At 45.2% G+C, this 14160-nt stretch overlaps 2 protein-coding genes across 3 annotated transcripts in view; both read right to left on the bottom strand.

The window, feature by feature from the left end:
* GRB2 (growth factor receptor bound protein 2) overlaps positions 1-14160 on the bottom strand; it is an 83597-nt gene that overhangs the window by 13053 nt on the left and 56384 nt on the right. For both annotated transcript variants that reach the window (XM_008163918.4, XM_005297479.5), the window contains exon 3: positions 2607-2704. In XM_008163918.4, the coding sequence (XP_008162140.1) occupies positions 2607-2704 (98 nt within the window). The remainder of the gene's footprint in view (positions 1-2606; positions 2705-14160) is intronic.
* Positions 7046-9310, bottom strand: LOC135974496 (uncharacterized). The gene is made up of 2 exons (XM_065562761.1): positions 8610-9310; positions 7046-7615 (listed from the first exon to the last, which is right to left on the bottom strand). Exons 1-2 carry the CDS (start codon positions 9184-9186, stop codon positions 7140-7142), a joined length of 1053 nt encoding a protein of 350 aa, XP_065418833.1. The 5' UTR covers positions 9187-9310; the 3' UTR covers positions 7046-7139.

Raw genomic sequence — 14160 nt, 5'->3', positions numbered from 1 at the left:
AAATTTGTGTTTAAGGAAACATATCAGATTGCTCAGGAGCACACATCCAAGACAACATACATTTTCTGGCTTTATGAATATTGCACACAAATCTTTTCCATAGGTTGGGTCAAAAACTAGCAAAATCCTCAGAATACCCAAACATTTTAAACCAAAGAAAGCAGCCACACTATTCCAATGGTTTCCACTATTTCCTTCTGAATGGTTAGATCTGTTAATTACAAAGCTAGTTGGAGACAAATGTTATGTTGGGTGAAGTTGTCCAGTCAGGACTGCAAAAACAAATCCAGAATTTACTGCTGATGTTGCAAGGCTGGAGGTGGATGCACTGATAGGTAAAATACCAAGTTCACCAGGCATACAGACTAGTTTCTTGGTTGTGCAAGCAGCAATTTGGCAGTTCTTCTGGCCTCACTCATTGCAATCATTTAGCTTGGCTGTGTTTCCTCCACACAGAAAAGTCACAATGTTTGTGAAGAGATATTCTGCGAACAACCCAGTATGCATGCACAAGCACTGAAGACGTACAGGCCAAAAGTCTAACACAAACCACACCATGAAAGCAACCCCAAAAAGCAAGCCTTGCCAATGAAATGCAGAGCTGAGCTTAGCAGGAAGTCTCCCTCCCAGAGCTTCCGGCTACTCTTCACTGAGTATCTCACCTCTCTCTATTGTATTAATTGGTGTAAATTACAGATTAACTTTGTTTTAAAAGGGTTTCTGAATTTTGCAACTGGAGGACTAATTCTTTTCTTTCAGGCTTCATTTGTTAATAATTGTGAAGCAAATTGGAAGTTTTGCACCATGTTATCTGGGGAAAACACCACATTACATTTGAAGGCTAGCTATTGGATTTACGATTTAAAGCCCACCCCCCATGACAGGTCTTAAATTGAAAATTATTTCAAGTTCTATAGATAGCTCCTTAGTTTCCAACCCCTCTTGACTGAAGTAGTCTCCATACTGCTCACTCACAACATTGCCTTTGAGATGCTGGTCCTACAAAAGAACCTAGCACTTTCAAGTCCCTGTTCAGTTGCTTGCAACTTGCTGTTTATATGAGCTGCTAATTAGGGGTGCTGGAACAATTTTTATAGTAGGGGTGATGAGAGCCATTGAACCAAACTATAAATCCTGTATATAAAGGAAACCACTTCAAGCCAGGGTGGCGGCAGCACCTCCAGCACCCCTAATTCCAGCACCTATGCTGCTAATCTATTTACACTTGCAGCCCTGTACCACAGTTAAGTCTGCACCACACTAGGGAAATGGGAAAGTTTTCCAAGATCGCGAATACTTGTTTGCTTATGCATGGAGCTAATGATGGGAGCCCATGGGGCACTGGCTTCTGTCAGCAATTTAAATATTCATCTAAACTTGCTCAGAAGAAATATAATTGACAGTGCTTAAAATCACTAGCAGACCAGCTACTTCAGGGCTCCCAACACTACTGACACCAGCAGAGCTGAACAAGCATTAACAGTGGAAAATTTCTACAAAATTCCCCCGGCGTAGGCGAGGCTTTAAACGGTTTTAGAGACCCTTCACAGGTCTTGACTGACCTCTTGCCATGTTTCCTACCTAGATGAATCTACCACTAATGCTATGTTCCTCGCCACATTCTTAGCGCACTGCCTGGGAGAATCTTCATCCTTCTGTTTGGAAGGCAGGCCTCACAGAAATAATTCCTGTTCAATATTTAATAGCAATTTCTTCTTTATTATTTAAATACTGAAGCCAACTATTGACAAAAGTAGCACCAACAGTATTTGTGAACTGCCGCGTTACAGTTACTGATAGAAACCCCGGTGACAGCTTTTGTTGGACTGCCCAGAAGATTCTTTACTCTTCAGAGTTGCACTGCACAGAGCTACTGCTTTCCTGTCAAACACTTCAACTAGCTAGAATTTCAGTATAACCCGAGAACGAGATGCGATGCAAAAAAGTGTCTGAAAAGAAATGATCAAGAGGCCAGCCAGAGTCATGGAACAGTACTGTTCCCATGTTCTTGTTCTTCAGTATTTGAGGAAGGACATGGGTTGAGAGGCTACTTCACTTAAATTTTCACGCTTACTCTGTTAAAATCTATGTTGCAAAGTATCAAACACATATAGGGCAGAATTAAGGTCAAACACATGGCATTTCTGATTTTTGCAGTGCTTAACCATACAACTTTGACAGTCTCTTAATATAGGGTTGGTTTTTAAATAATCTCCTATTTTTACCAAAAAATATAGAACAATACATAAGGAGCTACGCGAAGACTCTGAAGCTCTTCTGGCTGCCAGATTTGACAAAATTGTGAAATTTCCAGGCAATTTATTTAGTTGGATTCCACCAGGACACCCTTTCCCCTTGCTCCTCAAGAGGTGTGCAGGAGAAAGTCCCACTACTGCAAACTGTAGAAGCTGTGCAATTAAGATTCATCACAATAGGGCTGTTCTGGGTGCAGCAGCCAGTAGTAACCCCTTTATAAGTCCATAGGACTGTGCCAGTGACTAAGGTCCTACACTCATTACAATGTGCTCAGCAGCTCTCCCTATTACTTCAAGGGCAAATGAAAACAAGGCAGAGTGAGGGAAGGGGATCAGTGATGCTCCACTTACGGATGTGGTTTCATTTCTATGTAGTTCTTGGGAATGAAGCCATCCTTCCCATTGAGTTCTGCCTTGTACCAGTTCTGATCGCATTCTTCATTCAAAACCTGCAGGAAACAAAAACAATGAAACCATTTACCATATTTCAGTATATAGCAGAACGGACAGAATTGTGCTTAGGAAGCCGGGGTGCTCTTATGATGCACATTTCTTGAAATGCGTATCTGCTATTCTGCTCCACTGCACCCCATGCACTTTGAAAGCTATGACAGGCAGGGTGAAGGGAAAAAAGTCATTTGAAATCATTTGAAACTTCAATGTTGAAGTTGGGTGGTTTAGTAGGAAAGTCATAGGGTATGGCTACAATACAGCTTAAGTAGACATAAGTTCTGTCGCTCAGGGGTGTGAATTAACCACCTCTCTGAGACATAACTTATGCTGATTTAAGCGCCAAAGTGGACAGTGCTATGTCAGCGGGAGAGCTCTTCTCACTGACATAGCTGCCACTGCTCGTTGGGGGTGGATTAACTCAACGGGAGAACTCTCTCTCGTCGTCTTAGAGAGCTACACTAGACAGCTTGCAGAAGCTCAGCAGCTGCACCGCTGTATGCTCTCTAGTGTAGCCAGAGCCATAGTCTGTAGGTTCCATATTTATTCTCAGCAACTTCTAAGTTCAGTTTATAAATCCAGAGAGTATTTGGTTAATTGCCACCACTGCAAATTCAACCTGAGATCTGAGAAACAAGCTGTATTCTTCCTTTTACCACTGATAATTATTCATTCAGAATTTACTTGGCAATTCTGATGATAATCTCTCTCTCCTGTGGTTGTACTGGAGCCACAGGGTTTTAAGTAGTGCTTATATTGTAGCACTGTTGGGAGCCCAAGTATAAACAAGACTGGCAGCTTCAGGTGTTTTTACCATTAAATAAACCCAGATGAACAGGGAGCAGCAGTGGTGAATTTTTTTGGTAAAGTTCGCTAGTGCAGACAAGACGTACATCCATAAAGTGAGTCAATGGAACTCTGGCACATTACAAGCAGATGTAGGAATATGAAGGTACCCATTTTTAATATGCACTTTTCTGACTATGACGACACTTCAAAATGAGTACAAGATCAGAAAGTCATAAGGAATGAAGCTGTATTAATGAAGGACAGTAGAGAGCACGAGGGGCATCTTTATTTTTGTTGTAAAGGTGTGCTTTTTGGCCAACCTCCCACAAGCTTATTTATTCCCTCCCAAGTCACCACTCTAGAGATATTTTCTCCTGGATGAGTAACTAACAAAAAGCTGTCAATCTAGAAGATTAAAAATTCAGAGATGGCTTTGGTCCTTTATAACAAAAGCACCTAGGGACCAGCAGGCTGCCTTGGTAGATGAAGATGAGGAAAGGCAAAAGAAGGAACAGGACCATGCTACTATTAGACTCTAAATGTGTGAAAAATAAGGTCTATTGCTGCACCCACAAAGCAGTTACACAGTTCACAAGAAAAAAACGAGTACTTGTGGCACCTTAGAGACTAACAAATTTACTTAAAGCATAAGCTTTCATGGGCTGGGTTTTAGTCAAAGAAATCTTATGCTTAAATAAATTTGTTAGTCTCTAAGGTGCCACTAGTACTCCTTGAAGTACTCCTCGTTCTTTTTGCTGATACAGACTAACACGGCTACCACTCTGAAACAGGTTTCAGAGCAGCAGCCGTGTTAGTCTGTATCCGCAAAAAGAACAGGAGTACTTAGTCTTTAAGGTGCCACAAGTACTCCTGTTCTTTTTGCGGATACAGACTAACACGGCTGCTGCTCTGAAACCTGTTTCAGAGTGGTAGCCGTGTTAGTCTGTATCCGCAAAAAGAACAGGAGTACTTAGTCTTTAAGGTGCCACAAGTACTCCTGTTCTTTTTGCGGATACAGACTAACACGGCTGCTGCTCTGAAACCTGTTTCAGAGTGGTAGCCGTGTTAGTCTGTATCCGCAAAAAGAACAGGAGTACTTGTGGCACCTTAAAGACTAACAAATTTATTAGAGCATAAGCTTTCGTGGACTACAGTCCACTTCTTCGGATGCATACAGAAGAAGTAGGCTGTAGTCCACGAAAGCTTATGCTCTAATAAATTTGTTAGTCTCTAAGGCCTTGTCTACACTACGAGAGTAGTTCGATTTTACTTGCATCGAATTTTTGTAATCGATATTGCAAAGTCGAACGTGTGTGTCCACACTAAGGACAGTAATTCGACTTTGTGCGTCCACACTAACGGTGATAGCGTCGACATTCGAAGCGGTGCACTGTGGTCAGCTATCCCACAGTTCCCGCAGTCCCCTCTGCCCATTGGAATTCTGGGTGTAGCCGGCAATGCCTTCTGGGTAACAAAATGAGTCGAGGGTGCTTTTGGGAAACTGTCGTCATCCGTCCATCACTCCCGCCCTCCCTCCCTGAAAGCGCCGGCGGGAAAACAGTTCGCGCGCTTTTCCAGTCATTGACAGCGCGGACGCCACTGTACTCCGAGCATGGAGCCCGCTGCGACCATCGCTGCAGTTGTGGCCGCTCTCAACGTCTCGCAGCTTATCATAAAGGTTTCCCTGAGGCAGATGCAGAAAAGTCAGGCAAGGAGGCTACGGCACCGCGGTGATGTCCTGAAGTCTGAGAGTAGCACAGACCTGTCAGAAAGCAGGCGACCCAGCGCCGAGGACATCACAGTGGCAATGGGTCATGTTGATGCCGTGGAACGGCGATTCTGGGCACGGGAAACAAGCACTGAGTGGTGGGACCGCATAGTGCTGCAGGTCTGGGATGAATCCCAGTGGCTGCGAAACTTTCGCATGCGGAAGGGAACTTTCCTGGAACTTTGTGAGTTGCTGTCCCCTGCCCTGAAGCGCAGTGACACCCGGTTGCGAGCTGCACTGAGTGTACAGAAGCGAGTGGCCATAGCCCTGTGGAAGCTTGCAACGCCAGACAGCTACCGGTCAGTCGCGAACCAGTTTGGGGTGGGCAAATCTACCGTGGGGGTTGTTGTGATGCAAGTAGCGAAGGCAATCGTTGATGTACTGCTGCCAAAGGTAGTGACCCTGGGAAACGTGGAGGCGATCATAGATGGCTTCGCAGCGATGGGATTCCCAAACTGCGGTGGGGCCATAGATGGAACTCACATCCCTATCCTGGCACCGGACCACCAGGCCACCCAGTACATTAACCGAAAGGGCTACTTTTCCATGGTGCTGCAAGCACTGGTGGACCACAGGGGACGTTTTACCAACATCTACGTGGGATGGCCGGGCAAGGTTCATGACGCTCGTGTTTTCAGGAACTCTGGTCTGTTTAGACGGCTGCAACAAGGTATTTACTTCCCGGACCACAAAATAACTGTTGGGGATGTGGAGATGCCTATAGTCATCCTCGGGGACCCAGCCTACCCGCTAATGCCCTGGCTCATGAAGCCCTATACTGGCGCCCTGGACACTGAAAAAGAACTCTTCAACTACCGGCTGAGCAAGTGCAGAATGGTGGTGGAGTGTGCTTTTGGCCGTCTCAAGGGGAGATGGAGAAGCTTACTGACTCGCTGTGATCTCAGCGAAACCAATATCCCCATTGTTATAGCAGCTTGCTGTGTGCTCCACAATCTCTGTGAGAGCAAGGGGGAGACCTTTATGGCGGGGTGGGAGGTTGACGAAAATAGCCTGGCTGGTGATTACTCACAGCCAGACAGCCGGGCGATTAGAAGAGACCAGCGGGACGCGCTGTGCATCCGGGAGGCTTTGAAAGCAAAGTTCCTGAGTGAGCAGGGTAACCTGTGATTTTATAGTTTGTGTACTGAGAAGCTAAACCTGCCCCCGTTTCTTTACCCAGGTAATGTTGACTATCCTATCCAGTTACATACCCCCTTCACCCCCCCTCCAACACACGTGTCGAAATAAAAATAGTTCTACTTTGTTAAAGCACACCGTTTTCTTTAATACTGTTTTAGCGGGAATTTTTTATAACTGGGACGCAGACTGTGGTGCGGGGCGGGTCTAGTGTTGTGATGCGAATGCAGCTTCTAAACTCAAGGATTGACAGGCTCCGCTGCGGTGGGATGCTTGTTTCAACGGAGCCTGTCACCCCTCCTGATCGGGACTGTGTGTATGGGAGGTCTATTTGACTTTGTGGCAGGGGGAGGACGGTTACAGATCCCATGCTGTGTGGCTCTGTGATCCTGTCTAAGGACCGGCGCTTAAGATCTGTAACTGCCCTCCCCCGCCACAAAGTCACAGAGCAACCCACCCCCCCCAACATTACATCAAAACAACCTCCCAGACTAACCGGGGCAACTAGTCACTGCATCACTGCACTGTGTATGTGCCCTGCTGCTGTGCCTGCCCCCGACTATGTACCCTGCCAAAGGAGACTGTCCTGTCCAATTTCCAACCCCCTTTCCCCTCCTCCTCCAAAAGAACATGATTGAAACAGTAGTTAACAGAAACGAATTTTTTATTATCAACTACACATGGCATTGGGAGGTGAAACTTGGACGTGGGCTTGTGTCAGGCGGGAAGGAAAGAACTTTTCAAATTTTGGGAAATGAGAGCCTTCTGCTACTAGAGCTCTCTGCAGGGGTGGAGTGAGAGTTAGCAGGGACTCTGCCGCCTCTCCTTCTTTGCACTTTGGGTGAGGTGGGTATGGGACTTGGTGGCGGGGGAGGGCGGTTAGAGATGGACAGCAGCGGGGCTCTGTCCTCCTGCCTCCGTTCCTGCAGAACATCCACAAGGCGCCGGAGCGTGTCCGTTTGCTCCCTCAGTAGTCCAAGCAGCGTTTGAGTCGCCTGCTGGTCTTCCTGCCGCCACCTCTCCTCCCGATCCATGTTGGCTTGGTGCATTCGGGTCAAGTTCTCCCGCCACTGGGTCTGCTGTGCTGCCTGGGCTTGGGAAGAGGCCATAAGCTCAGAGAACATGTCCTCCCGTGTCCTCTTCTTCCTACGCCTAATCCGCGCTAGCCTCTGGGAGTGTGATTCCAGGCTAGGTTGTGAGACAGTCGCAGACGGGGCTGTGGAAATGGGAAAAAGGGAGTGAATTCCTCTGAAAGATAAATGTAGTTGTGAACAAAGAACATAGTCTTTCTCTGTGAACAAGACCATGCACAGCACCTTTCACATGCGCACTCAGCACAAGGTCGAATTCTCGGCCTTCGCATTCTGTGCCTGGGGTCTTGAACAGCACATTTGAGAAGCGAGGCAGCACAACGGAATTTCTGTTGCAGGCAGACATGGTAAGCCGTACACTTGTGGCAGTTTAAAACTTTTATATTACCACTGGCCTCATTTCACATTTAAATCAATGTCAGTCCCTGCTGCCAGCAATCCGGCAAGCGGGAACTCTGCCCCTGTCCCACCCCCTCGCGGCTGTCCCCGGGAATGATCCCTTTCGGCTGCCCCTCTCCCGCCTCCACCGCGTGGCTGCAAACCAGCGGTGACAGTTCTGTAAAGGAACGGGAAAGCAGTCCCAACACTAACATTCCCCTACCTAATTAAAAGCAGGTCACCATGGCCGACATCACCCTGATGAGGATCTCCGAGAGCGACAAAGAGAGAATGCTCCGGGAAAGCCTCCAAAGACCAGGGCCGTATGCCGCCCTGCTGTGCAGAGCAATGATCCCCGAGTACCTGATAATCTCGTGGCGCGGCAACGTGTCGTACTTCGGAGGACCCAATAAGGCCGCTCTCCCCAAGAACCTCATGCAACGGCTTTCAAGTTACCTCCAGGAGAGCTTCATCGAGATGTCCCAGGAGGATTACTGCTCTATCCCCGCACATATAGACCGCATTTTACTGTAGCTGCAGTAGCAGGGAATACACAGTAGAGCGGCTTGTGCAGGACAATCACTGAAAACCGGACATTGCTAGATTTCTTTTCAAAACTTGCACTGCCCCTTACTAAACCGTTAAGCGCCTAGGGCACACTAATCATGAACAACCCATTCTTTTAATTGTTAATATTCCTGTTTTGTTAAAAATAAATGTTTAGATGTTTACAACACTTACTGGCTGATCCTTCACCAGATTCTGTGTCCGGGGTAATGGCTGGGGACGCTTCGTAGGGGATCTCTGTAAGGGTGATGAAGAGATCCTGGCTGTCGGGGAAATCAGCGTTGTGAGAGCTGCCAACTGCCTCGCCCTCCTCATCTCCTTCCTCATCTTCCCCGTCCCCTAACATGTCTGAGGAACCGGCCGTGGACAGTATCCCATCCTCAGAGTCCACGGTCACTGGTGGGGTAGTGGTGGCGGCAGCACCGAGGATGGAATGCAGTGCCTCGTAGAAACGGGATGTCTGGGGATGGGATCCGGAGCGTCCGTTTGCCTCTTTGGTCTTCTGGTAGCCTTGTCTCAGCTCCTTGATTTTCACGCGGCACTGCGTTGCATCCCGGCTGTATCCTCTCTCTGCCATGTCTTTAGAGATCTTCTCGTAGATCTTTGCATTCCTTCTTTTGGATCGCAGCTCGGAAAGCACGGACTCATCGCCCCACACAGCGATGAGATCCAAGACTTCACGATCAGTCCATGCTGGGGCTCTCTTTCTATTCCCAGACTGCACGGCCATCACTGCTGGAGAGCTCTGCATCGTTGCCAGTGCTGCTGTGCTCGCCACGATGTCCAGACAGGAAATGAGATTCAAACTGGCCAGACAGGAAAAGGAATTCAAATTCAAATTTTCCCGGGGCTTTTCCTGTGTGGCTGGTCAGAGCATCCGAGCTCGCACTGCTGTCCAGAGCGTCAACAGAGTGGTGCACTGTGGGATAGCTCCCGGAGCTATTAGCGTCGATTTCCATCCACACCTAGCCTAATTCGACATGGCCATGTCGAATTTAGCGCTACTCCCCTCGTCGGGGAGGAGTACAGAAGTCGAATTAAAGAGACCTCTATGTCGAACTAAATAGCATCGCAGTGTGGACGGGTGCAGGGTTAATTCGATTTAACGGCGCTAACTTCGACATAAACGCCTAGTGTAGACCAGGCCTAAGGTGCCACAAGTACTCCTGTTCACTCTGAAACAGTTCACAAGTTACATCTGTGTTGATTTACAGCCATCTCTATAATGGAGAAATCCTCTCAGGAAAAACCTGTTTTCACTAGCAATTATTTCCACTTCTGAAGTTTTGGCCATCTAATCACCTTTTTTTTTTTGGAGGGGTGGGAGGAAAAGGGGGAAGCAGAATTACACAAAGTAAAGCTATTAGCACATGCCTCAGCAAGGCCCTTGTAGCGGATGACTGTGTGGCTTTTAATATCAGAACCTACGCCACTCCAATAGCTAGATCTGGATAAGAAGGAAACCCCACTCTGGATTGAACTGGGCCCTAGTAAAGTAGACAACAGTAAAATCTGAATAACTATGACTGATTTTAGCAAATGAATAACAGTTCTCTAATAATAATGGATGATCATCTAAGGGCCATTTCTTCCTTAATGCCAACACTACAACCCAGACCAAACTACTCATTAGATAGGCATCGAGCAGCCATGGAGCATCTGTCCTCTCCAAGAGTATCACAGAAAGCATTGTACCTTCTATGACGCAGACTCAAGAAAAATAAAAAAATATAATGAAAGTGCATTCAGACAATTTAATTTTAAAGGATCTTTCTTTTGACTACCTTTTGTGCAGCTACTCCTTTGTTTTGCAAGTATTGTGCTTTAGTGTTTGTTAGGCTCCAGTTGCTATATATCTTGGCAGTCATCAGCAGGCTGACTTGCAGCATGTTTGCATTTGATTATATTGGTGTATTTGATAGCGTTCTGCACATGCTGAATGCCATGAGTGAATATTTACTTTTTGGGAATGTGCCGTTTCTTTTTTTACCATAGAATCTATCACACAAATCAAACCTTTGAGAAGCTCCTGCATTAAGATCCCTTTACGCTGGATTTTTTGAATTTTTATTGTGTGTAGCTGAGGGAACATAACTGACTCCTCTTCCCTCCTCTAGAATAAAAGTGAAGACTTATAGGTGGATCATAGCTCAGTATTAAGAAATACTTCCAAAACTGTAAGGATGCATTAAAAAATTTGCAAAAACAATGAAACCATACATGATTTGAATGAGCTTGATCTTGGCTCTAGAGATATGCTTAGATATGGAGATCCAAACTCTATATGCCTGTGGGTACTCATTAACATTTGGCCCAGAGCCAAATGCCAGGATGGAGGCATTGCTAAGGGATGCATTAGTGATAGCAATCAAAGGAAACTGGGCTTTGACTTCAAAAGGATGGGAGACCTGTCGATCCTTAGTCTATGCAGTGATATGACTCCAAAGGCCATGAGATGCAATGAAAAACGCAAAGCAGGAGTTAAATAAAGGAATATTTTAAAAATGATTTAGTAGATGGCAGTGGAGCTGTCAAAGAGAGCCAGAAGCCACATAATTAGTTCAACGGATAACAGCTCTTTTAGCTAGGCCCAATTTATCCCACAATTCTGCAGCCATGGAATCTACCCCTTACTACAGAAGCATGCTGCAAAATTTCAGCTTTTATCTAAAAAAATCCCCACACTTTTAATATTCATGGATGTGAATACAACAATAAAAATGTAAACTAAAAGAGTGTTGTCTCTCCTGAGACTGCAGACAGCCTGAAACAACAGCTCTGAGGAGAAGGAACAGGCCCAATCTCAATGGGGTGAACTTGGAAACCAAATGGTAACAATTAAAGCGTCAGTTACCTATTTTGCTGCTGAAAATTTTAGGAGAAAAATCTGACAAACCTACTTATCCCATAATCCCAAGCATTATTTTTATATCCCATTTATTAAAAAAAACCTTAATTTTTAAAATTTCACTGAAGCTGCCACAAAATTTTCAGACTTTTTCACCAGAATGCTGTAAAGTACAGTAACAGTGCTTCCCAACTTCAACCAATTGTACAAGCTAGTAATCTGAAGGGCATACAGAAAGAGCTAAATCCTCCAAATGAAAGTATTAAACAAAATTTCGTAAGCTTTGCTGCTCTAGATGAAGATGGTTTTGGGAGCCTGCAGAAATGTGGAAGCCCAAACCCTGTAATCCTCACTGAAATGCATTGAGAATTCCTGCTCTCTGTATGGGTTAAACATGAATTTGAGTTTCTTTTGCAGCCAAATCCCAAATCTGCTATTGATGTAGTCAAATGAGAAATTAAAAACCATGTTCCTTTTACATTGGAGCATTTGTGCGTAAGAGGAAGGAAGAGGAGGGATATTTTTAGCCATTACATTTGAATACAAAATACTGCCATGTGATGGTCTGAGTCCGTAGTCAGCCCTGTGTTACAGTAATAGTGGCTCAACTACTACCTGTCACTTTCCTAGTTCCATAATAGATCAACTTATCAGCAAAAGCCCATCTGTACCCATGGAAACAGAGAAGAGGCATTGCTGAATGGCTGCTCAGCAAGGTAGCATTGACGAAGCTTTTGCTACACCAGCTTGAAGAAAATATTCAAGATATTCCCAGTCCTACACCCTGTGAATATTTCCAATAATTTAAGAAATTGCAGAAAGGAACCTGTGATGCTTTGTACCCCAAAGCAACACCCTGGCACCCCCATATTCACCACTGTTATAGAATCACAACAAATCTTGTACAAAATAGGTCATGTGAGGGGGTCAAGGGAAAAGTTATGGTTTACTGAATACCATTATCCTATTTGTATGCATGTATCATTTTTGTATTTGACATTATGAATACTGACTATATACCCGTATTTCAAATGTGTTTGCTCCTGTGGTAACTATACATCCAGTCTAGCCAGCACATTGTGAATGGACTATTCAAGTTGATGGCCCATCAATTAACACAATGGACTATGGAAGAAGCTTATCCCCACCTGATGGACTTTCCTATGGATGTTCTAGCCAGAATATGGGTAATGGCCCCTGGTATGACTCATGGAAGCATGAATGGGCATGTGACTAGCTCATCTGACACTGGATTCCATCTTGTGCCTGTACTTGTCCACTAACTGTGCTGGGGGCTTTGTTTGGGACAAGAAGCTATAAAAGGGGGAAGTGACATTACTTGGCCTCATTCCCCCACAACTCAACACCTGGAAACACCTCAGGAACAAAGACTGGACTGGCCAGGTGGTCCCAGGTGGGAAAGGAGGAATTCCAGCCTGTATATGGAAGATTGGTGGACTGTTTGTACCATCAGGGTGAGACACTGCTTGATTCAAATCCTGTCTAATTTATAGAACTTGGATTGCAATTTTGTTTTATTTCTTAGGTAATCTACTTTGATCTGTACACTTACTGTTAATAATCACTTAAAATCTATCTTTTGGTAGTTAAATCTGTTTGTTTTATATTTCACCTAAAAACAGTGGTTTGAGTGAAGTGCATGAAAAAATCTTAGATCAGTTAACAAAAACCTACATATGTCTTCTCCACGTTGAGGGAGGAGCGGACTGGGTAACAAACTTACACTGATCAGGCTTTTAAGGAGGGCAGGGTGGTATAGCTCTGGGGTCCTACACTGGGGAGCTGTGGGGAGTTGGCTGGAGCCTCTCTATCGTTGGTTATGAGTGGCTAGTGAAAGCTGGATGTGTCCCTGCCAGTAAATGGTTGTGTGAGTGCAGGACCTGGAGGGGTCTGCAGCTTGTCACAGCATCACAGTGTGAGAGGGAGCCCAGGTCGGGAAGACAGACGGTTCAGCGGTACCAAAGTTCCAGGTTGCACCGCAGGGACCCATCACAGAATCTTTCTGGCAAACTGAACATTATCCTCTTCCTGACAGGTTCAAAACACAAGGTATATGTTCTGAGGTGCCTGCAGAAACTGTGAATGGGAGAACTACGACCCTCTAGCAACTGTAAAAATTGGAATGATCTTAATTACCAGACTGACACCCACATTCAGATATACTGGTTGGGGAGTGGGGATGCCCACAAATGTGACTATTAGAGTACAACTGCAATTTTAGCCATATCGGGGTGGCTTGTACTGATATACAAAGTGGTGGAGGGGAAGAGTGGTGAGAATGTTTTCGTTGCTAGGTGTCACAAATGTGAAAAAAAAGGTAACTTAATAGAACAGGCTGGCAATTTGTGGTAACTACTGTTAAAATAATGTTGGCAGCAACAGGGTGAAAAACCACATCAAGGTTGATCAGTAGGCTCAGGACAAAGCTGTTTATGTACCAAATGTTTTCTGCTTTATGTACATCTTGAGAACTGTATGTTGATTCCATGACTCATTCTTGTGGCACCACCCCTCTTAAAAGGTAGCTCTGCAAAGTGACAGGGAAGAAGACAGCAGCTGCAACTTGAACATTATAATGCACAGTCTTGCAGTATATTGTATTTTTGTGCTATAAACAGCCCTGTGTACTCCACAATTCCATTAGTGTAGAACTTACTCAAAATCCTCCCTAGCTGCAGCTTTTTACTTCAAAAAAAGAAGAACAGGAGTACTTGTGGCACCTTAGAGACTAACAAATTTATTAGAGCATAAGCTTTCGTGGACTACAGCCCACTTCTTCGGATGCATATAGAATGGAACATATATTGAGGAGATATATATACACACATACAGAGAGCATAAACAGGTGGGAGTTGT

The sequence above is a fragment of the Chrysemys picta genome, chromosome 12 (assembly GCF_011386835.1).
Source record: "Chrysemys picta bellii isolate R12L10 chromosome 12, ASM1138683v2, whole genome shotgun sequence".
In the NCBI taxonomy this organism is placed as follows: Eukaryota; Metazoa; Chordata; order Testudines; family Emydidae; genus Chrysemys; species Chrysemys picta.
This window is presented reverse-complemented; position numbering and strand designations above follow the sequence as displayed.

Excerpts from the sequence above, each read along its gene's own strand:
- LOC135974496 (XM_065562761.1), bottom strand. The coding sequence starts at position 9,186 with ATGCAGAGCTCTCCAGCAGTGATGGCCGTGCAGTCTGGGAATAGAAAG. Across the intron at positions 7,616-8,609 it reads ATCTGGTGAAGGATCAGCCA|CCCCGTCTGCGACTGTCTCA; the intron begins GTAAGTGTTGTA and ends CCATTTCCACAG.